Genomic DNA, 25338 nt, shown 5'->3' with positions numbered 1-25338 from the left:
GTCAATACGAACAAGAGGTGACCGAGACGTGTAACCAATGGCACCCCATACCATCACGCCGGGTGATACGCCAGTATGCCGATGTCGAATACACGCTTCCAATGTGCGTTCACCGTGATGTCGCCAAACACGGATGCGACCATCATGATGCTGTAAATAGAACCTGGATTCATCCGAAAAAATGACGTTTTGCCATTCGTGCACCCAGGTTCGTCGTTGAGTACACCATCGCAGGCGCTCCTGTCTGTGATGCAGCGTGAAGGGTAACCGCAGCCGTCGTCTCCGAGCTGATAGTCCATGCTGCTGCAAACGTCGTCGAATTGTTCGTGCAGATGGTTGTTGTCTTGCAAACGTCCCCATCTGTTGACTCAGGGATCCAGACGTGGCTGCACGATCCGTTACAGCCATGGGGATAAGATGCCTGTCATCTCGTAGTGATACGAGGTCGTTGGGATCCAGCACGGAGTTCCGTATTACCCTCCCGAACCCACCGATTCCATATTCTGCTAACAGTCATTGGATCTTGACCAACGCGAGCAGCAATGTCGCGGTACGATAAACCGCAATCGCCTTAAGATCCGACTTTTATCAAAGTCGGAAACGTGATGGTGCGCATTTCTCTTCCTTACACGAGGCATTACAACAACGTTTCACCAGGCAACGCCGGTCAACTGCTGTTTGTGTATGAGAAATCGGTTGGAAACTTTTCTCATGTCAGCACGTTGTAGGTGTCGCCACCGGCGCCAACCTTGTGTGAATGCTCTGAAAAGCTAATCATTTGCATATCACAGCATCTTCTTCCTGTCGGTTAAATTTCGCGTCTGTAGCACGTCATCATCGTGGTGTAGGAATTTTAATGGCAAGTAGTGTATTTTTATCTCAGTAAAACGTAGATTTTTAGCTGTCGGCACCTCCAGATGTCCCTTCTGCTTCTGTGTCGGAGTAAACACTATTATCTCATTGTTGTCTGTGAGCCCGAGTTCCCAGCAAACGGAAAACAGACATTACTGTCATTCGGCTAGTATCAAATGTGTTATTCCCGACAGTCACGTCGCCGAGAATCCCTTTAGAGTGAGCGTATAGTACCAACAAATAATACGACAGGCGCAGAAATAGTTTATGATGCCACGGAATTTCATCGACTTTAGTCTGTTATAACAGCACAATACCAGATGTAACGAGTTATCTGATGCATAGTAGCAGCAGGCACGTCTCCGTGGACAGCACGATAACATTTGAGAACAGGCTTTTGTAGAGACGCCAACTATATGAGGTAATGTTAAAGCAGGATTTAGAGACAAATAATATCCTATAATTACTCGTTTCAAGGCAGTACGATAATTTTGAAGCAGAAATGTTACTGCTTGCAATTACTACAATTTCAGCACCGGAGTACAAAGTGAGTGTTTGACTTTTCTACAAGAATGCGACAGCCAATGGAAGAGTGTGGTCTTAGTGAAAAAACATTAATGAAACAACAATTTTAATTGTATGTTGAACAGATATAATGCGTTATCTGATGCTTAGAAAAGCCACGTGTTATCGCTCACCATGTCCACCACCCACGATAAGTTTATCCGGTGAGTATCTTCTCACAATTTAAAGTTTACTGTCTCTTCTCCTTCATCAAATAGAGCATTGCACTGTGATGGATTGCGATATGTACACATGCAGATGGCGGTAGCATCGTGTGTACAAGGTATAAAAGGGCAGTGAATTGACGGAGCTACCCCCACCCCCTGGTTTCTCCTCTCCTCTCCGATCCCCGCCCCCTGCCACATCTTCACCGTTGTGTCCCCCCTACCCTCCATCTCTACACCCTCCATCTCCTTTCCCCTAGGTGGCTTCCGTCAACTCCCCCTCCCGGATGATGCCCTCTCTCCCTCCATTTATCCCTCCTATCAACTCTGATCCTCACTCCCCCTCCTTTCCTCTGTCCTTTTCCCGGGCTCCCACTCCCCCCCTTCCATCCTCTTTCTTCCACACCTCCCCTCTCTTTGCCCCCTTCTCTCCCCCAAGTCCTTTTACATTTCCCTCCTCTGCCTCCTCTCATTCCCTCTTGCGCCTGCCCTTCTCCCCCTTTATTAGTCCTCTCCCTCCTTGGTTCCCCCCCCCCTTTTTCGTTTTTTCCTCTCCTCCCTCCTTGTTTTCCCCCTCCTGCAGGTCCCTCCCCCCCCATGTGCCTTTGGATCGGGAGTGCCATATTTGTGCCGCCATTTTCGTGCAGTGTTTTACGGTGTGTTTTTTCCAGGGAGTGTTCCGTGTTGTGTGTCTTTTGGGAAATGTAGCGAACAGTGTCGCTGGGTGTGCTTTTTTTATCTCTTGCGAGCAGAAATCAGACTGTCGCCATGTTTTTTAATTGTGTGTCTACTATGTTACTTGTCTGATTCCTGTGTATGTTATCTACATTGCCAACCCCTTTTGCTTTCTGTTTAAACTTTCCGCATTTTTCCGCCATTTTACACTTTAAATCACCATTTTATCGTCTGTTTTTCCTTGTTTCTTTCTTCTTCCTTTTTTTAAAACAGTCTGTAGGCTGTAGAGCAGCGTAGTAGGCTGCTGCCAGCCCGCCCCCTTCGGGGGGAATTGAAAATCAATAAAGAAAAAAAAAACGGAGCTATTGCTTCTACTCAGGTGAGACACGTGAAAAGTTTTGCGTCGTGATTGTCGCCGCACGATGGGAGTTAACAGACTTTGAACGCGAAATGGTAGTTGGAGGTATACACATGGGACATTCCATTTCGGAAATCGTTAGGAAATCCAGTATTCTGAGATCCACGACGTCAAGTGTGTGCCGAGAATACCAATTTTCAGGCATTACCTCTCAGCAAGGACAACATAGCGGCAGACGGCTTTCAGTTAAGGACCGAGAGAGCAGCGGCGTTTGTGTAGAGCTGTCAGCGTTGTGAGACAAGCAACATTGTGTGAAACAGCCGCAGAAATCAATGTTGGATATACGTCGAGCGTGTCCGTTAGGACAGTGTGCCGAAATGTGGTGTTAATAAGCTATTGGAGCAGACGACTGACACGAGTGCCGTTGCTAACAGCACGACATCGCCTGCAGCGGCTCTCCTCGACTCGTGACCACACCGGTTGGACTCTTGACGACTGGAAAACCGTGGTCTGGTCAGATGAGTCCCGATATTAGTTGGTAAGATCTGATGCTAGGGTATGAGTGTGGCACAAACCCCACGAAGCCATGGACCCAAGTTGTCAACAAGGCACTGAGCAAGCTGGTGGTGGCTCTGTAATGGTGTTGGTTGTGTTTACATGAAATGGACTGACTCCTCTGGTCTAATTTAACCGATCATTAACTACAAATGGTTAACAGGAAGCCTGTTACGGTCAGAGGGAAGAACGCGGTCTTAATGTGACTTATTACATTTTAAAAAAAATTTAAAACAAAAAATTTAATGCCTAGCTTCAATTTTCCTGTCACTATTAAAATTCGAAAACTCGTTTCGGTTGTACCTGCAACCACCTTCAGGTCGTTCAAAATATGAAAAGGCGGTGAATAAGCATTGGAAAGGTTTATCATCTGTAGTCGTGCGACAACATGCGTTCGTAAGTACCAAAACAATAACAGCACGTGCTTCAAAAGAACACAGCGAGGAAGCCAGGTTGTTAACCATAATTTCGATGGTTGACGGTTATAAAGGGAATTGTCCAATTGCATGGGTAGAAGTTATCAAAAGCTTATTACTTGCGATAGTTTAATAGGTATTGTCGTGAGAAAAGTATGTATGACGGTTCCAGAAACTTTCAGCTGTTCCGTAGCCAGGCATTCAGAAGAATAATCCTACGTGGCGTATGATGTAGTCACCTTTACGAAATATGTACATATCAAAGGATAATACGAACTTCTGTATCCGTTGCATATATTGGTCTCACGATTATACCTGTTATATTATTGCAAGTAACGAGCTTTTGATGCAGCTTCTACTCATGCAACTGGACAATTTCCCATATGACCGTCAACCAGCGAAATTACCCTCCACAACCCAGCTCGCTCGCGGTGACGTTTTCAACCACGTACTCTTATTGTTTTGGTACTGAAACTACCTCTTTAATTATTTTTTATTAAAGACTGACCTTCAGAATTTTCTTTGACAAAGACAACTCAAACTTAACCTTTTCATTTATTATCCACAATATACAAGCCCAACGCAATCTGACTGCTATATATTGACAACATGACATCCAATAATTAGCACAGAAGAATCACCCTGAATTGCAACAATTCCTAACAATAATAAAAATCCAGAAAATGTGAAATTGAAGAAACATGAAAATACCTCCTACTCTGTTAATATTCTAAACTCATTTCAATCACGCATCCCCACAGTACAAACCCCATTCTTTTTCATAAGTCACTTACCTCACAGAAAATCTTCATAACACGAACTACAGCAATTACAGCAAGTAGCAACTACGCAAGCTAAATAAAGAGATCCTAACTACGATAGGCTATGACTACTAGGAGGCATAAGTTATCGAAAGAAAGATTTTGTTGAAGAGCAAACAATGTATTTTGAAAATTTTACCTCATTCATGTGACATCCAGTTCCAAAAATTATATAGTTGTCAATAATTCCAAATATCTGATAGTTCAAAGATGTAGAGATCAATGGGATAACCAATCACATCTAATAGGCGGTGAACACAAATTCGAGCGTGTTGAACAGTTCAAATTTCTTGCATCAGTGATAGATGAACAAGGTCAGAGACAGGTAGAAATAAAAGCGAGACTGCAAAATCCTAACCGAGCCTGTTATGCAATACAAAATCTCTTAAAAGTCCAAACTGTTGAAAAGAAAAACTAAGTTATATAATACAATCATCAGACCAGTTCTGATCTATGGGGCAGAAACATGGAGCCTAACGAAAACAGAACAACACTATTTACAAGTGTTTGAGAATAAAGTTTATAGAAAACTCTTTGGTCCACATTATGACAATGAATTACAATGTTGGAAGGGAAGACACAACATCCAAGTCCACGAGGCCGGCAAGGGTGGCCGAGCGGTTCTAGGCGCTACAGTCTGCAACCGCGCGACCGCTACGTTCGCCGGTTCGAATCCTGCCTCGGGCATGGATGTGTGTGATGTCCTTAGGTTAGTTAGGTTTAAGTAATTCTAAGTTCTAGGGGACTGATGACCTTAGCAGTTAAGTCCCATAGTGCTCACAGCCATTTTTTTTTAAGTCCACGAGCTATCACAACAACCAACAATAGTAAGCATAATAAATGCTATAAAACTGCAATGAGCTGGACACCTGATGGGAATGAAAGAAGACCAAATTGTGTTAAGAATATCCAGGAACAATCCATATGGCAAAAGACGAAGGGGGAGACCCAGAAATACTTGGGGCAATGAAAGTGATTGCACATGCGAAAGATTGGGAATAAATAACCGGCAACAGGCAGCACAAGACAGGAGCATCTGGAGGAATCATGGGAGCTTCGAGTCCCTTAGAAGCCTACTACTACTACTACTACTACTACTACTACAGTAATTCCACTGCCCAAACATTATCAACCAAACATCCATCATCACACATTTCCGTACGTATTTTCTTATAAACACTTCATTTCATCTCACTTTACAATGCATGTATTACCAACACAGCGTCTCCACTAAGAGTATCATCTCCGTACACATCCCTGTCCACTCGCTAACCGCTAATCCGTCCAATCACAGAATCTCTTGCCGACGACGCAGACCGCTGTCAGGGATATTAACACAGTCTACAACGCTGCCAACATACAAACAGGCTACTTACAGTACTTACGAATGCTTGTTATCGCATGACTACAGTTAATGGCACCTTCCAATGCTTCCTCATCGCCTTTTCGTATTTTGAACGATCTGAAGATGGTTGCAGTTAGCAATGAAAACTATATATCGAACTTTAATTGCGATAGGAAAGTTGCGATCCAGGCATTAACAGTTTTACTTTAAAAAAATATTTAATAAAAGAAATGGTATGTTCGACTTCTTCGAGACCATTTGATTTCATGTTACCAAACAAGGATGGAATTTTTATGGATGGCAATGCAGCATGTCACCGGGCGACAACTGTTCGTGATTTGTTTGAAGAACATTCTGGACAATTCGAGCGAATGATTTGGCTACTCAGATAACCCGACAGGGATCCCATCGAACATTTATGAGATGTAATCGTGCACAAAATCCTGCACCAACAGCACTTGAGCATTTATGGACGGCTATAGGGGCAGCATGGCCCAATATTTCTGCAGGATACTTCCAACGAGTTGTTGAGTCCATGCCACGACGAGATGCTGGACTACGCCGGGCAAGAGGAGGTCCTAGACGGTATTAGCAGGTGTCCCATGACTTTTGTCATCGCGCTGTATAGGCTGTGTGAATTTGGACACCCTGCAAAATTGTCTGATGCTCCATCTGAAGACCAGTTCTTAAACACAGTGGCGGGAAATCGATGGATTCATTGTGATGGGGATACTATTTACTGAATGTCAGTATCTCACCCAACTTCACGAGATATTTGTGTGTAGGGTTTTGTGACAGATACAGCGTTTGCGCCATTTTTATCAACAGACTTGACAAAACTACCATCTCTATCGACAAGACTTTAGAAGAGAGTGGTATGAGTATGTTACATCGAGTAATGCTGATCATTATTACAGATTCGATCCCTGCAGAATCCTACACAGAACATACATTTAGAATTAGCAACAGAAACTTTATGAGTTTTCGAGTGTGACTACAAAGTTCTGTAAGTTTGCTTTCTTTTTCCTAGCCATTATCCCACAAGTATAGGGTTCGCTTGTTGTGGACTTTACGATTTTATTTTATTTCGTAGCTAGGTGCCATTCCCACCACCTCAAGACGTTAGGTACGCTAAGGGAGACGAGTCGACAAGTCGTGTAATCTATCTGTCTGAGAACCGTCCTTACTTTGTTCTGTCATTTCCGGTTTTTATGCAAAGTTATGCAGTATTGGTTCAAATATATTGGTTAAATAGGTTCACTGCCTTTTTAATAACAATGCATTGAAATTATCGAACTTTAATTGTCATAATAAAATTGCGGTCCAGGTATTGTAAGTTCTACTTTAAAAAAATTATTTAATAGAATAAATGGTTATGTTCGGCTTCTTGGAGCCGATTTGACTTCATTTTACCAAACAATGATGGAATTTTTGTGGATGACAATGCACCATGTCACCTGGTCACAATTGTTTGTGACCGGAAAGAGACAGTACATTGTTGAGGAACTAATTGCCATTACGGGCTATGCTCAATTGTTTTTCAATATTTAACTGTTTGCCCACTGCACAACAAGTTTCATTAAAGTAGATCTGTCCAAATATTGCGTTCCACAATAACGAAATCTGGGCAGATTTGCATAATTTCAAATATATGCAATTATTGACGACAGTGATCAGAATATGACCTGTTTGGAGTCCACTCATGCCAGCATTCATTCCACCTAAATTCTAAATATATTTCTGCAGGGTCGCCTTCCGCGAAAGTGCGCAGGAATTGCTGCACATTCACCTTATGTCGGAGCTTCGGAACAACTCTTCAGGAAGCTGCTAGCGCAGTGCCACTAGGTTGATCCATTTTGACCAAACTTGTCATAGCATCGAAGTACAGTCCAGGACCCACAGAGGGGCCACAAGATCTACTTCCTCAGCGGTGCGAGGAGGCTCTTCATCCTTTCCTGCAGACCACGTATTTCCGTCTTTAGAGATGTTACATTTATCTGTTATTGTTGTGTGATTACCGCTGTTGCACCCGCCGTATACGTTTAACTACAGTTTACCTGCCTTGAGTTTTGAGGGACGGTAGATGAAATACGATACCTTGGACGGGTTGGTGGTGATGAAGGTGACCTGGTGGCCCCTCCTGGCCAGTTCGAGGCTCATCGTCCTGAGGGGTCCCTGGTGGCTGACGGCAGGGAACGGCACGACGGACAGGATCCTGGCCGCCTCTGGGGTTCCCAGAGCCGACAGCACCAGAAGCAGCAGCAGGCCGCTCTCCATGGTGACCTGTCAACATCAATAGCTTTGCTGCATTCGTGACAGACGCTCTTGTCATTACGATATAATGTTCACCATGTTGCATGCACAGTAGAAGCAGTGAAATAACTAACGTATGTGTGCAGCCAGATTATATGAGTATGTCGGAGCATGAAGTATGTCGCCAGGAAACTGGTGTAGAGCAAGTAGTACAAAAGGAAGAGTAAGACTTGCGACTGGGGACAAGTCGGGGATACAAGTCGGGTCCCACAAGGTTCCATTTTAGGGCCCTTACTTTTTCTCGTGTATGTCAATGACCTTTCATCAGTAACATTACCAGATGCCAAGTTCGTTTTGTTTGCCGATGATACAAACATTGCAATAAATAGCAAATAAAATGTAGTCTTAGAAAGATCGGCTAATAAAATATTTGTGGACATTAATCACTGGTTCCTAGCCAATCCTTTGTCACTAAACTTTGAAAAAACACACTACATGCAGTTCAGAATTTGTAAGGGGTGTCCTACGAGTATATGCCTAACATACGATGACAAGCAGATAGAAGAAGTGGACAGTGTTACATTCTTGGGATTACAGCTTGATAATAAATTCAATAGGGAGGAGCACACCACAGAACTGCTCAGGCGTCTTAACAAATCTCTATTTGCAATGCGAATTGTGTCAGACATAGGGGATATAAAAATGAAAAAGCTGACATACTATGCTTACTTTCATTCCATAATGTCATATGGGATTATTTTTTGGGGTAATTCATCAGGCCAAGCTAAAGTCTTCTGGGCACAAAAACGTGCAGTAAGAGTTATATGTGTTGTGAACTCAAGAACATCCTGCAGAAGCCTGTTTAGGGAACTAGGGATACTAACTACTGCTTCCCAATATATTTATTCCTTAATGAAATTTGTCATTAAAAATATATCACTTTTTCAAACCAACAGCTCAATTCATTGAATCAGTACTATAAATAATAATAATCTTCAACAGGATTTAAAGCCACTTACTCTTCTACAAAAAGGTGGGCATTATTCAGGAACACACATTTTCAATAACTTGCCAGCAGCCATAAAAAGCTTAATAACCAATGGAATTCAGTTTAAGAGAAGCCTAAAGGATTTATTGGTGGCCTTGTATATAGGAATAACTCTTACTGCACGTTTTTGTGCCCAGAAGACTTTAGCTTGGCCTGATGAATTACCCCAAAAAATAATCCCATAATACATTATGGAATGAAAGTAAGCATAGTACGTCAGCTTTTTCATTTTTATATCCCCTATGTCTGACACAATATATGTCTGACACAATATATGTCTGACACTATATATATATATATATATATATATATATATATATATATATATATATATATATATATATATAAAACTTCTGCACAGTTTCAGTGCAGTAATGTGTTCATTCTGTCTGCAGCTCGTGGTCGTGAGGTAGCGTTCTCGCTTCCCACGCCCGGGTTCCCGGGTTCGATTCCCGGCGGGGTCAGGGAATTTCTCTGCCTCGTGATGACTGGGTGTTGTGTGATGTCCTTAGGTTGGTTAGGTTTAAGTAGTTCTAAGTTCTAGGGGACTGATGACCATAGCTGTTAAGTCCCATGGTGCTCAGAGCCATTTGAACCATTTTTTTGTGTTCATTCTAAATAAGTGTGTATGTGTGTGTCTGTGTGTGTGTGTGTGTGTGTGTGTGTGTGTGTGCGTGTGTGTGTGCATGTGTGTAAGTACAATCTAACTTCTGCACCATTTCAGTGCAGTAATGTGTTCATTGTAAATAACTATTATAGTAGTTCTATTACATGTTTATACCTTATAAATAAAAAAAAAAACTTTTTTATTTTAAATTCAGTGCATTAGTGTTTGTAAAATGATTCTTTCATATGGTGTTCATTGGGGTGTAAGGCTAGTTCGCGTCCGTAGTAGAATACTACACGTGCACCCTGGGTAACGCTAAATGAACTAGCACTAAAGGCAACCAGATAATCCAGATAATCCTGTGCTGGATCTCCTGGTAAACACATCATGAGTGATACCGACCAAATGAACGATGAAGAATTGACTAGAGCACTCGGACCGTGCCTCCGAGTCTGCCACCTAAACATTGAAGGCATAAGTAGGAGCAAATGTGAATTTCTCCAGAGAGTTCTCACTCAGAACAAAATCGACGTAGTCGCGATACAAGAGACTCATGCGGAAAACATAGATCAGCTGGCCTCTAGAGGAAAAATCCCTGGATTCGAGATACTGGGAGCCACCTATCACCGTAATTACGGCGTGGCAACCTACATACGAAATAAGATAGAAAATGCTTCCCTGTGTAAGATATCTACAGACAACAACATACATGAAGTTGCTGTCAAAATTGGCGAGACCATTATAGTTAACATCTATAAGCCTCCCGGCTGTCCATGGCCTCCAGAAGTACTCCAAGAATATCCCCACCCTGCTGTCTACGTAGGAGACTTTAATAGTCACCATGAGAACTGGAAGTACGCACGAAACGACCAGAACGGTGAATCCCTGATGAGCTGGAGTGAGGAGACTAACACCCACCTGATTTTCGACGCCAAGGACCGCGGAACATTTCGATCAGCAGCATGGAGACGAGATTATAACCCTGATTTATGTTTTGTCACTAAAAACAAAAACAACCAACCGCTAGCCGCAACTCGTGAAGTCCTGTCTGATTTCCCACATAGCCAGCATCGCCCTGTTATCTTAAAAGTCGGAATTAACATCCCAATCATAAAATCCTTTCCTCGCCCACGATGGAATTTCCAGAAGGCAGACTGGGCCACCTTTGCAGAAAACCTTGACAAGTGTCTAGGTTGGATACCCCCGACTAGGGACAACTATGACAGATTTGTGGGAGCAGTCATCGCCACGGCTAAGAGGAATGTACCCAGAGGCTACCGGAAAGAGTACATCCCTGGCTGGAATGAGAGATGCGAAGACCTGTACCAGGAATTTACCAAAACCAACAACCAAGAAATCGCGGACGAACTGTTGCACAGCTTAGACGCAGCTCGACGGGAAAAATGGATGGACACCGTGGAGAATCTAGATTTCACTAAATCCAGTAGGCAAGCATGGACCCTACTCCGTAACCTGGGAGGCAGTAAACGTAAAATAAAAGACACCCACCCGATAACCCCTAACAAAGTGGCCACACATATAGTTAGAACCTCAAGAGCACCAAGGGACAGAACACACACCACGACCGTCAAACGTGAATTAAGATCCTTAAAACAAAGGGCATCGCCTACCTCCGAATTTTCACAGCCTATCACAGCGGAAGAAGTTGCAGCAGCCTTGTCAAAAATCAAAAGTGGCAAGGCTCCCGGCTTCGATGGCATCCACCCGGAATTCCTACTTCACTGTGGAAAATATACTAGAACATGGCTCGCAAACTTCTTAACAGATATTTTAGAATTGGGTAATATCCCACACCAGCTTAAACGAGCAAAGATTATAGCGATACTAAAGCCAGGCAAACCTAATGACATGCCCCAAAACTACCGCCCTATCGCTCTGCTGAACTGTGTCTATAAGCTGTTGGAACGTATCATCTACAACAGAATAAGCGGAAAAATTCTTGAAGTGGTACCGATTGAACAGGCAGGTTTTCGACCCAACCGCAGTTGCACCGACCAGATCCTCTCCCTAGCAACTCATATAGAGGCGAGCTTTCAGAAAAAACTCAAAACATCAGTAGCCTTTATTGACCTATCAGCCGCTTATGATACCGTTTGGCGACAAGGCCTGATATTTAAGTTGCTGCGGGTCATACCATGTAATAAGCTGGCCAACCTCATTGATAACATGCTCACAGATAGAAGTTTCAGAGTCATAATGGGCGACTTAAAAAGTGACCAAATGAAGCTCAACAATGGTTTACCACAAGGCTCCGTTCTGGCGCCATTGATGTTTGACCTCTACATATCTGACTTACCTGAAACCACTTCTCAAAAATTCGGATATGCCGACGACTGGGCAATAGCTGCAAGAGGCAGATCAATGGAGGCAACGGAAAACACATTAACTGCGGATCTAACAAAGCTGGGAGATTACTTCCGAAGGTGGAGATTACGGCCAAACGCAACAAAAACGGAGGTGACATGCTTTCACCTCGACAATGCCCAAGCAAAAAGAAAGCTCAACGTTCATTTCGAAAACAGGCAGCTAAACCATAACAATTACCCCAGATATCTAGGCGTCACCTTTGACAGAACCCTAACATTCAAGGAACACCTACGTAATACAGCCGCAAAACTTAAAACTCGAAATAATATCATACAGAAGCTATGTGGGACCACGTGGGGCTCTTCCGCGGCTGTGCTGAGATCTTCAGCTCTGGGACTTGTCTACACAACAGCAGAATATGCCGCACCGGTATGGCTAAACAGTAAACACACAGGCTTGATCGATGCTCAACTAAACTACACAATGAGGATGATATCAGGAACAATAAAGCCAACGCCTTTACACTGGCTACCTATACTGAGCAACATTCCCCCACCGGACCTGCGCAGAGAGAACGCTCTCTTACGTGAGTATGGAAAAGTGCTGAACAACGAGAAACTGCCAATCCATAAGGATGTTCTTGCCCTGGAGATGAACAGATTGCGCTCAAGACACCCCTCTTTAAAAAAAGGCAAAAAATACGCATCCTCTCAACCCGGATTATGGCAACCTCTGGAAAATGCGGTGGAGAGAATCTGTGCCCCAAAACCTGCAGAATATGCCATGCATCAATGTCCAACCACCAGGATTCAATTTGCCAAGGAAAACTTGGACGACCCTGAATCGAATTCGGACAAACAACGGCAGATGTGCAGACAGCCTCCACAGGTGGGGTAAAATCACCACCCCGAGATGTGACTGCGGTGCGGACCGGCAGACGATTCGTCACATCGTGGAAGATTGCCCTCTGAGACGTTTTGCAGGAGACCCCAATGAGTTTCTGACCGCAACTGAAAGTGCAATAGATTATGTCACAAATCTGGATGTTTGTTTGTGAACTTTTGTTTGTTATATACACTATTTTTAAACACTTTTATATCTACAACTATATGTTACACACTGTGACTACTCTTTATTTCTGTGTCTTATGATTTTTATGTCTTTTCTATATGATGTGTTATATGCCATAAGCTAAATAAATAAATGGTGTTCATTAAAAAAAAATGATGATCATTCCACTTGGGACATGTGGAATAGTACATTAGCTTATTTGTTTGAGTTGTAAATATTTGTCATGTATTATCGTTTTACTGACATGTTCTACATCCTGGAGGACCTCCTCACTACGGATCAATTGGAATGAAAGTAAATCTAATCTAATTTGAAGGGAAGATGTAGACTGCTGAAATGTTGAAATTACGCTATCATAACCTTCAAAATGGCGTCTATAAAGGAGGCCAGTTCCAGGCAGAGAGTCGTCACAGTCTCTTTCGGTGGAAAACCCGCGCATCGTGAGTACGGTGAGTCGCTGGGTGAAGCGCCTGCCATCATCGCAACCAGGTCGCGCAAACCTGTCCCACATCCCTCCCGCCTGCCTGCCGCACACGGCTGTGACTCCTGCAATGTTGGAACGTGCGGACAGTCTCATTCAAGGTGGCCGGCGGATCGCCGTTGAAACAACACCTCCCTGCTCAACTGGACGTCTCTGTTGTTAGTGCTGACACACTCGTCCACCAGCTCGTGTACTCAAAGGTGTGTGGCGTTTCTCTTTAGAAACGAAGCACCATCTGTGCAGGATTGCTTGAGCGTTACGAGGGTGATCTTGACAATTTTTTGTCGAATATCGTCACAGGCTATGGAACACGGATTCAAACCTTCGATCCGGAAACAAAACGGCAGTCTGTGCAGTGCCACCACACCACTGCTTCTCCCAATAACAACTTCGAAGCTGTACCCCCAGCCGGTAAAGTTATGACGTCAGTACTCTTGGACTCTGAAGGAGATATCCTGTTTGCCTCACTCACGGTGCAGCGATGTAACGATCAACTCTGAAGTGTAATTTACTACCCTTCGTCGCCACAAAAATGCAGACGAACTTCTTTTCCATGACAGCGCAATGCCTCACATAAATCTGCGCATCCGAGAGGACTCACAAAACTTCAATGGACTGTTCCTCGTCGACTCTACAGCTCGGACAACGCATCTTACGGCATTCAGCTGTTTGGCTCATTGAAGGAGGCACTCCACATCAAGCAGTACGTGGATAATGGGGAGGTTATTGATGCAGCAAGGCGTTGGTCCGACGTCGACCATAGAGTGGTACTATGCCGGCATACAGGGCTCCTCAGTAATGTGGCGTAAGGCCGTCGCATTGAACGGAGGTTTTGTTGAAAAATAGGGTTTTGTAGCCAAAAGATTGTGGAATAATAACGTGTGTTGTAATCCTGAACAAAATCAACCTGCTTTCAGAAAAAAATGTGTTGTATTAATTCTCGTGCAAGGAGGTCAAAAATTATTTGGTTACATGTATCAGCAACTCAGCAATTCAAGAGGAGCTAAAATACCTTTATAGAAGAGGGTATCTTTACCATGAGTCATTTGACATCGAATACTGCATAAAGGCCTGTTCCAGACTTCAGGTGGAAGCAACGAGGTTGTTTCTGTATATTTTCTAATCTCATCCAAACACTTTCGGTTATGTCCTCTCTTATGTGTTGGAAGCTTTCAAGGAACTTCCTTGTGCCACCTACCGCAAATTTTTATGGTTAAGTGTCCACTTCACCTCCACTTCATTTTAATGTGTTTCATAATTACTCGTTAGTGTTCCTGTTGCCTGCATCCTGTTTGTCTTCCTGACTCTATTAGTAATTCCCAACATGTGTCACTCTACTGCTTGCTGAGAAACTCCCCGTTTTTGAATGTTCTTCTGATTTAGAGCCCAGATCTCCTTGCAGTTAGGTAAATCTGTTAATACCGACTGATTACAAACGGACTTTTCCGACATATAATCTTAATTTTTAAGCTGTAAACAGCTTATTAAAAACACTCCAGTTATTTTTACCATTTTATTTATTTTTTTTTCGTGTCTAGTCTATCGTCGTCCTCAGCCGGCCTAAGTACAAAAACTCATCAACTTGTTCTACAAACCACTGATTTTCATCTGCAATACATGCAAACACTGTAATGTCATCAGGAAAACTAACATATTTATCTTGATTGTTTTTGCACTGTAAGAACTCCCGTCAGGATGGGTGAAAAAATTTTTGATGTTAAGGGATCTCCTTGTCTGACTTCTCTTCAGTTATGTGTTCCCTACTATTCTGATGAGGTGTAATGGATATTGTAACATTGATACACATGTTCTTCAGTGTACCAACATTGATCGACTCAAACCGTTGCTTCTCAAGGGCTATCACTACACATTTGGTTGAAAGTGGTTCAAAAGTATTCACAAAGTTTATAAACCACCGACATAGAAGTAATTCATACCTCTAGCTCTATTCGATAACTCCGTTCAAAATGATCCAGTGTACTATAGCATTTTATTTGTTTATTTTCGCTCTATTTAACAATCAGTTTTCGGATATTGTCATAAATTTAGTTCGCATGTAAGAAGCTTAGTTCACAAATGTATAAATATATACATTGATAAAAAGAATGAAGATCAGAAACCATCACTTTTTGCTGCAAAAACAACCTTATGGTTAAATTTACTCTTTTACAAAGCGAGATTACAACTCGAAGTATAAATGCGTACATTGATAAAAAGAGTGAAAATCTGACATTATCCGTTTTTTCTTGCAAAAACAAACTTAAGGCTGTATACACTGTTACAGCTAAGAACTTGACCCTGGTTGGATCCATTAAAGACGGCTTACAACTGAAAAAAGCGGGCGTTTACATAATCCCCTGTGAGTGCGGTATTTCATATATAGTTCAGACGACGCGAACTCTCCAGGAGCAACAGAACACGAAAAGTTTAAATCAGCAGTAGCAGAACACTGTAATTCCATGGGACACTCAACGGAATACAATAGAACAAAAAGTTCAGCTCCATTTTCCAGTTTTGGGATTCATTAATCAAAGAAGCGATGGAAATACACCTTACCGATAATCTTATAAATCGTGATAAAAATTGGAATCCAATAATTCAAATTGTCCAGTCACAACGAAATCGACGGGATTAAATCATTTCTCACTTCCACCACCGACGGCAGCACACACAACTCGGCTGCCCCGCGCTTGTCATCGCCTGGCGCATGCTCCCAAAGACGCCAGCACATTTCGGATGCGCGGGATACGGCACAAATACCCTAAATGCACCTGGACTCTTCAGTAGTTGTCTGCTCACCTGAAGATGGCCGAATGTCTCTGGGCCGAAATGTCATGGCAGAATGTAGACGGGATCCGAGTGCACAACCGAAAATCATTAGAAGCAGATTTTTTCTTGCAGGAACTAACTTATGGCTATATACACTATTTTAAAATCATACATTACAACTTCATAACTTCTATTGAATAACAGCTTTCCTCTATTAATAAATGCTTTAGTTTATTCTTTAAGGGGTTTAAGTTAGCTGTCTTGACATCACTTGGTAGTCTGTAGCACAAAATTGTTCCTATTGTATCTGGACTACAGTCCACAGATCCTTTTTTTTACAATTCTGTGAAAATATCCACACACCCCTCCCCCCACCTCGTGTATTGTAGATATACATTACTGTTTATTACGTTATGTTCTGGATATGGTTTCACAAATATGATTGCCTGCAGGATGTACATAGAGTAGATGATAAGTACTTTACATTTTCTGAACATTTCTCTACAAGGCTACCTCTTGGTTACCCTATCTACCATCCTTGCTGCCTTTTCTTGTAATCTAAAAAGCCTGTCTGTATATACTGCTGGTGCCCCACCCTATATCTCTATAGCACGCTGAAGATATCGATGTATCAATCCAAAATGTACTTGCCTGGAGCTACCATGGCCCAGGAAGGCTCAGACCCGTTTCAGTAGATATACATTCGCACTGATTTTCTTAGAGATATGATCTATGTGCTCTTACCATGACAGGTGTTCATCAAGAATAATATCAAAAAAATTTGTGTTTAGTAGTATGGCTAATGCATGTGCCAATGGAGGTGTAGATTGTTCACTTAAATCATTAACATGCACAAGGAACAGAAAGGCCTAATATACTACCTTGAGGCACACCAAATTGAAGTATCTTGTATTTTGATTTAGTGCTTACCAAGTGTTAATTCCTTTTATAAGTTAGTTTGATGCACTATTTCCTGTCTTTCAAATAGGTGGTAAGTAGTTGTAAGGTTACTCCTCTCATACCCTATTCTTCTGTATGATTCACAGTATCTAAAGCTTTACTCATATCCAGAAAAGTGCCTGCTAACTTGTCTTGTTTGTCTGATATTACATGAATAAAAAAAAAGTTGGTACTGCTGTTACAGCAGATCTTCCTTTTCTGAAACCATGTAACAGATTGCTGAATGGATTTTATATGATGAAATATGCCTCAAATTGATTCAATATTACTTTCTCTAGTAGTTTGACATGTTCTGAAGTTAAAGATATTGGACTGTAGCATTTTGTGTCTGTTTTCATTCCCTCTATATTCACTGATAGAATTTCAGTTATTTTCAAAGCCTGCTTTTCAATTGCTTATTTCCAGTTTTTTTTCTGTGTGGTAGGTGAACTATTTTTAAATTAGAGAAGGCTGATCGGTCTATAGTTTTTAGGTTTTGTATGCATCCTAGGAAAAGAAGATGATACAGACACAGATTAAGGAGGCAATTATTTAACAATGGTGTGTAGGGAAAGAACAAGAAATGTCACATGTGCGAAGAAAGCAGAAGAAAAAACTCTCTCATGGAAAAAGTCAGCTATTAATAGGAATGTAGTAGACTGTACACAACTACACAAAGTTACATGTTATATGCCTGAGAGGAAGCGAGGAAATACAACCACTTGATCATATGAGATGGCGGACAAGACAGTAACAACAAGAGGCAAATTGTACAAGAAAATCAATGTCTCTTAATATTTTTGTATATTTCAGGAGATGGCCAGAAACGTAGATAACTGATAATGGAAATAATGAAACTGCAGGAACAATGCCAGATGCGTTGTATGAATGCATTCGACAGGAAGACAACTGAAGATTGTTGCTTCGCGTGTATAACGTAATATTGTCTTTCAAAAAGTCTGGGAAACAGAAACTATGCCAGAAGATTAGAGAACAGCGTTAATTCACCAGATCCACAAAAAAGGGTATAAAACTGACCCCCAACAACTACAGTGGAATTTCCCTTCTTCCATTGACTTACACAATTCTTTCAAAAGCGTTACAACACAGGGTGCAGAGGCAAATGGATCATCAGTTAGGACAGTACAAAGTAGGGTTTAGAAAAGGAAGATGTTGTTCAGAACAACTTCTAAATCTGAAATTTATAATCAGGTATAGAAAAATCAGAACCAAAATTATCTACATAAAATTTGTAGATTTTAAAAAGCGTATGATTCGATAGAATAGGAAACATTATTCAGCACCTTCAAAGAGTTTGGAGATGACAACAAATCTGTGGCAATCCTAAAAAACACACTAACATATACATAACGAACCTCCGAAATTTTTGAGATCAAATGTGGTGTAGCACAAGGAACCGGTTTCTCCTCACCGCTGTTCAGTTGTGTACTGGGAATGGTAGTCAGCGAATGGAGGAAAAGAACAGAAGTAGAAGAAATTTAAAAAGAAAAAAAGAAAAACACAATTGGAAGAAAACTGGATGATCTGAGTATTGACTGCTTTGCTTTTACATACGAGGTTGCCATTTTAGCTAAATCTATAGAAGACGTTAGAATGTAGATAAATTTCTTACAAAGGACAGATTCAAAAGTGGCCTTTTAAAAAAACTGAGTATAGGACAACTGGGAAGAAGGTACCGAAATACATGGAAATTGATTACAGAAGAATAAAAATGGTTACATAATTTTAATATCATGGTGTAACAATATAACTGAATGCATTTATCCCGGCAGAGGTTCGAGTCCTCCCTCGGGCATGGGTGTGTTTGTTTGTCCTTAGGATAATTTAGGTTAAGTAGTGTATAAGCTTAGGGACCGATGACTGTAGCAGTTAAGTCTCATAAGATTTCACACACATTTTTAGAATGCATTGAACAAAGGAGCTAACTTAGCAACAGCTAGGTAAATAGAGGTAGCTTTTCAATTTACAAAAGACATATATAACAACAAATCTATTTCCACAGCCGCAAAACTACAGCATTACAATATTGTCATTAGACCAGAATGCCTCTATGCTTCAGACTGCTTTTCGTTAAAGACAACCAAACTATTGGGTGATAATAGAAAAAAAGGAAAAGACTATCTTGGGACCACAATATGACAATGGGAAATGAAAATTAAGAAATAATAAACAAGTTTGTGGAAAAATGGAACGAAAATTAGACACAATGAGGAAGAGAAGACTTGTATTCTATGGACATTATAGCGTCCCCAGTGCCATATTACGAAAAGACTTAAAAAACAATATTTATAAAGAAAGCATTCAAAAATTAAACAATATATTTTTTTCATGTAGCCGTAAAACAATAATTTCTCTGTCGAGAAATGCAAAGAAATGCAGTGCAAAGAAATATAACAAAGTGATCTAAAGAGACGACAAGATACGCTCTTTTGTTAATTTTTTAGTCGTCTTCACCTCTTTCTTTTGTCTTGAGTGTGTATAGACGGACATCTTGCGAGTCCTGGCAAATGTAAGCATATTTGTATGAGTTAAGCATATAATATACTGATTTAATATTATTGTGCACTTTTAATTTGTAAGAGGTGATTCCGATTTCATGTCCGCCTTCCTTGAATTAACCTGCATTCAAGTAATTTACAGTTCAGCACTCACTGTGGCCGATGCAGCCAACGACGCCATTACATGGCGGTATTAACTTATGAAAAATTAGCGGAAGCGAAATACTCGCCCGCTATTAACATAATATTAATTTTTCTCCACAGCCGCACGAAGTTGCAGAAATACGTAGCTTTAAGATTCTTATTTTCAGTGCCATAGCCGAGAGCCAGAACCAGGACTCCGACTACAATGCAATGGTTAACGGAGGTAAGAAAATACTCTCGCGCGTGTGTGGGCCGCAATTGTAATTAATAACTAAAGATCTTTTGCTTTAAAGTGAACTGACTAGCCGAGGAAATTAATATGAAAAGTCTATTACATTGTTCAGCTTGTATGCTCATGTTTTAAGCTGCAGCGAGTCTAACATTCACTAACGTAACAAATAATTTGAGATTAATATTGTTAAAAAGGAGAACTTCAGGAAAGCATTTAATCGTAAAATCAAAATTAAATGGAGAATCATTTTTATTAAGGCCCACCACGTAAGTCGGCAACAATCAAAAAATAATAATAACAATAATAATATATTAAATTACGACGGCCGACGGACGCGAGAACATCTAGAAAGGCTAGAGGGAAAAAAAAGGATTTAAAAAGAAGTTTTAACTTTTTTGACTGAAACCCGACGGATGGCCTGGATCAAAGAAATTAAATCAGATCTGAGGGAAATGGGAAGAACGCAGGAAAAACTAGCAGAAAGAAAAAAGTTCAGATCAGGAGAAAACAAAGAAAAAGATGGGTGCAAAACGGACTAGAGAAAGAGAAGAAAAACTATTCGTTCTCACTATTGTCATTTACTTGGACAGGTGCTGACGCTGATCGATGTACAGGATGACACAAAAGTCTGTTAACTTTTGATAATTCGTTACCTCACGGCATAATGTAGGTTGAGAAGTACCAATTGACACACATGCTTCAAATGACATGGGGATTTATTGAAACCAAACAAAGGTGCACAAAATGACCAATAGATAGCGCTTCGTGTGATACAAAAGCAATAATTAGCATAACAATTAATTTTTCAGCAAAGACGATGTTCTCTATAACAAACACTCAACATGGTGTCCGTCATTCATCAACAATACCTGTAGACCAGGAACAATGTTGTGAGCGGCATTGTACAGCATGTCAGTAGGCATTGTGACAAATTTCCGTCGGATGTTGTCTTTTAGCATCCTTGATGAACTTGGATGTTGCGGTGGACTTACGACTTTAGGTAACCCCCAGTAACCACGTATTGAAGTCTGATGACCTGGGAGGCGAAGCATGACGCAGAAATACATTTTATACAAGATTCTCATGTGTCGTCACTATCTAGTTGCTGTCCAGTGCCATCTATTGAGCGGTTTTTGCACTCGTTTTAGGTTCCCATGTCATTTCACGCACATGTGTCAAGTTTTACCTCTTCACCCACAGTATTATGTGAGTTAGTGCATTTTCAAATGTTAACGGACTTCTGGGACACCCTGTATGAAGCATACTGTAACTATATATCTTTGTGTCTTGAGATATATAAAACAATATTCTCTTGGAGTTAATTTACATTCGACTTCTAAGTCCTTACTGAGGTCAATTCTGTCACAAATATAAGCATTAAAGTTTTTCAGCGAGCGAGGGAGTACAAAAACTTCGAGCGTGGTTTTTAAGGCATTGTGGGTTGCATAAAATGTTTCGTGAGGGGCAATTCAATCACCCTGTTAGTTGATTGATATCAATATTTTCATTTCTCGTAAACTGTTTGTACGCAGGACAAACAAAATAACGCCACCTTTAAAAACTTACCTGGAATTTCTGCTTCAACTAGATGTGTCTTTACAATGTACCGCTCGACTTCGGCCAACCATTTATGTACACATACAAAATGCTCAGCCACTAGTATTAATGATCGTTACACCGTTATTCCACTTAGACTAAAAGCTACCGAATGTGTTTAAAACAGGACCAAAGGTACCGAATGTGATTAAAATAAGACCGAATCCGAATACTTTGGTTTCTTGGTAAGTATAAAGGTCACTAGTAGCAGTAGGAGAGCCACAGTACTCGCCTCTGAGCATACTATCAGTTGCCAAAAACCTATAGTTTTTGCGATCATACAGACAGAGCGAAGAGAAACACTCACATAAAAGTAGTTGTAGGAAGGGTGGATGACAGGCTGTAGTTCACCGGAGGAGTCATATGAAAGGTAATCACAAGAGAAAGAAGTAGCTTATAAAACACTCATTAGAGCAATTCTTTGCTATTGCTAGTCTGAGACACTTACCAGGGAGGCCTAATGGAGAGGATGGTGGAGATCCATAGAAGAGACATGGATTCCCACAGCTGCTCATACAGTAAGCTTGAGGCAATCGTGAAAATGTTCATCAAAATGAAGTGGCAGACGCTACAAAAGTGTAGCGAATCACAGAGATTTACTGTTGAAACTGCGAGACCCTACGTAACCAGTAAGAATTTACCGACATATTACTTCCTTAAATATACAGGGTCAGTGACAAACTATTGCTACTTACAATAACTCCGGAAGTAAGTAGCTGAAAAGTTTGTGGGACAAATGGTGCATGGGACAACGGGGGCCATAATATGAGGATGGCTGTTTGTTGCTTGGTGCGGTCGCGTCTGAGATACGAAGGTCAACTTCGTTTTCTTAAATGGCATGCTACAGTTTGGTACTTATTTTCTGATAGCGGCTATCGAGACGAATCCAGTGATGTGTAACAGTAAGGTCTTTTAAGGTCAACGAAGGTCAAAAAGGTGTCATGAACGTCCATTTACAGAAGGTGTTCGAATTGATGACGATTTGTATCAATGCAGTGCTACAATCTTGTTATCATGGATTGAGTGGTATTTCTTATCACTTCGGCACCTATCGAAGCACATGCTCTGACAATTCTCTCTCATATATCGTGCAAATAGTAAATAGTCGCCGAATACAGCGTATCCATCTAACGTGCCGTTGACATGTAAACATCAATCGACGGTTTCGCAGTACAACACTAATAGGAACGGTAAGGCTAGTATCGTCGAATCAAGCGAATGTGAATGATGTAGAACAAATCGGTATGTTTCTCATTTCCGGAGAATGCCAACGAAATTCAATGCGAGCTAGAGACTTATACGCTGAAAGATATCCTCAACGTACTCACCCTACACATCGTACATTTAAATATGTGTATGATAAATTGAGAACAACTGGATCTTTAACGCACAGGAAACTTATCCGACAAAGGAAAATTACTAATGAGGAAACGGGAACTGGTACTATTTCCACTGTGGTTCGAGATCCTTGTGTTAGTCCGCGTCAAATCGCAAGGGAATCTGGCATGAGCCAGAGTACTGTTGTTCGTATTCTGCATCGCCGTAAATATCATCCTTACCATATCAGTCTCCACCATGAAGTAACTGGTACGGATTGATTGCGCCGCATTGAATTCTGCCTATAGGCTCAACTTCAGAGTCAGACTGATGACACATTTATTGATTTTATTTACTGAAGAGACTACATTCACGAACCCTGTAAATGTTAATGTGCATAACATGCATTATTGGGCAACTGAAAATCCATGTTGGCTGCGGCAAGTTGCACACCAAAACCCGTGGTGTGGGATTCTGGAGGTCAGAATCATAGGCCCCTATTTCATCGAAGGAAATCTTAATGGTTGTAAGTACACCACATTCGTGCAAGAAACGTTAGGTCTGTTATTGGAAGAAATACCTTTAGGGACAAGGAACAGAATGTGGTATCTGTTCAACTGTGTGTGAAATCTTATGGGACTTAACTGCTAAGATCATCAGTCCTCAATCTTACACACTACATAATCTAAATTATCCGAAGGGCAAACACGAACACCCATGCCCTAGGGAGAACTCGAACCTCCGCCGGGACCGGCTGCACAGTCCATGACTGCAGCGCCTTAGACTGCTCGGCTAATCCCAGTGCGCTATCAACACGATAGATGTGTGGCACATTTTTTGCTGATGGCTAGAAATGAGTTGCAGCGACAATTCCCAAATCGTTGGATTGGACGCGGAGGAGATGTGTCGTGGCCGGCTCGTTCGCGAGACTTGACGCCTCTGGATTTTTTCTTGTGGATATTCGCAAAAGACATTGTTTATAAAGACATTCCAACTACACCTGAAGATATAAGAGAGAGAACTGTCAGAGCATGTACTTTGATAAGTACCGATGTGATAAGAAATACCACTCAATCCAAGATAACTAGATTGCAGCACAGCATTGACACCAATGGTCATCACTTCGAACCCCTTCTGTAAATGGACGTTCATGCCACCTTTGTGACCTTGGTTGACCTTCAAAGACCTTACTGCTACACGTCATTGGATTCGTCTCGATAGCCGCTATCAGAAAATAAGTACCAAACTATAACATCCAATTTAAAAAAAAAAAAAAAAAAAAAAAAAACGAAGTTGACCTTCATATCTCTGAAGCGACCCCACCTGCAGCAACAAAAAACAAACGTCATATTATGGCCCCCGTTGTCCCATGCAACATTTGTCCTACAAAGCTTTCAGCTCGTATCATACTTTCGGAGTTACTCTTGGTGGCAATAGTCAGTGACTCATCCTGTGTATCTAGCAAAATGACCACGATAGTAAAACCTGAGAAATTTGAGTTTACCAACAGTCGTTGCTACCTCGTACCATTCTCGAATTAATATGATAAAATGTGGGGAGAAAAGGCAGTGATACATGAAGTACATTTTGCCACACCCTAAGATGGCTTTCAGAGAATGGTTGCAGATTTGATGATATTTTCATCAATTATTATGAATGTGCGTGAAGAGTAACAAGTGCAGACCATATTAACATATATTAAAATGAAGATTATTCAGATTAATAGTAAAATCACGCAAAAATAGAAGATGGCAATGAAGGAGTAGGGTCTGAATGTACTGTAGGGACGAGGTGAAGTTTAGAACAGAGGCGGTGTTAAGCAGAGTTACTTCAAAATGAAGTCACATGGTCACAGTGTGACAGATGTTTGTTATGTCTTCGAGGACTGCCATCACGCTCAACCTTCGCTCTTCGCTTGTTACTTGTACCTATGAAGCGTTACGTACTGCAAAGTGTTCACTGACCTCAGTAAGTAACGAGGCTTTCCCGAGCACGTCGGCTACGCACGAGATGTGAGCACGTGGAGTTGTGGACTGTGTGTAGGCACTGCTCGCGCTTCTGTCCGCCGGGCCACTGCCGGCTGCGGAAGCTTCTCCAGTTATAACTCGGAGCGACATTGAGATGCGCAGCGTTACGTCATCGCTGCACACTCGCAATTATCACACCGCGCAAGATAGCCGAGATACGGGACTGTTCAGATATAGAGTGTTACCGTGGTCAAGGTACTGTCGATGGCTCGATGCTACAGTCTGACTGTCCCGAACATAAAAGGGCTGACATGATA

General features: G+C 41.5%; 1 protein-coding gene across 1 annotated transcript in view; it reads right to left on the bottom strand.

Annotated features, from left to right (window-relative positions):
• LOC124607008 (UDP-glucosyltransferase 2-like) overlaps window positions 1-25115 on the bottom strand; it is a 60013-nt gene extending 34898 nt beyond the window's left edge. The window contains exons 1-2 of the mRNA XM_047139158.1: window positions 25019-25115; window positions 7848-8033 (exon numbers count right to left, since the gene is read on the bottom strand). Of these exons, the coding sequence (XP_046995114.1) occupies window positions 7848-8027 (180 nt within the window). The 5' untranslated portion in view covers window positions 8028-8033; window positions 25019-25115. The remainder of the gene's footprint in view (window positions 1-7847; window positions 8034-25018) is intronic.
• Window positions 25116-25338: the final 223 nt, after the last annotated feature.

The sequence above is a fragment of the Schistocerca americana genome, chromosome 3, assembly GCF_021461395.2.
Source record: "Schistocerca americana isolate TAMUIC-IGC-003095 chromosome 3, iqSchAmer2.1, whole genome shotgun sequence".
Classification (NCBI taxonomy): domain Eukaryota; kingdom Metazoa; phylum Arthropoda; class Insecta; order Orthoptera; family Acrididae; genus Schistocerca; species Schistocerca americana.
This window is presented reverse-complemented; position numbering and strand designations above follow the sequence as displayed.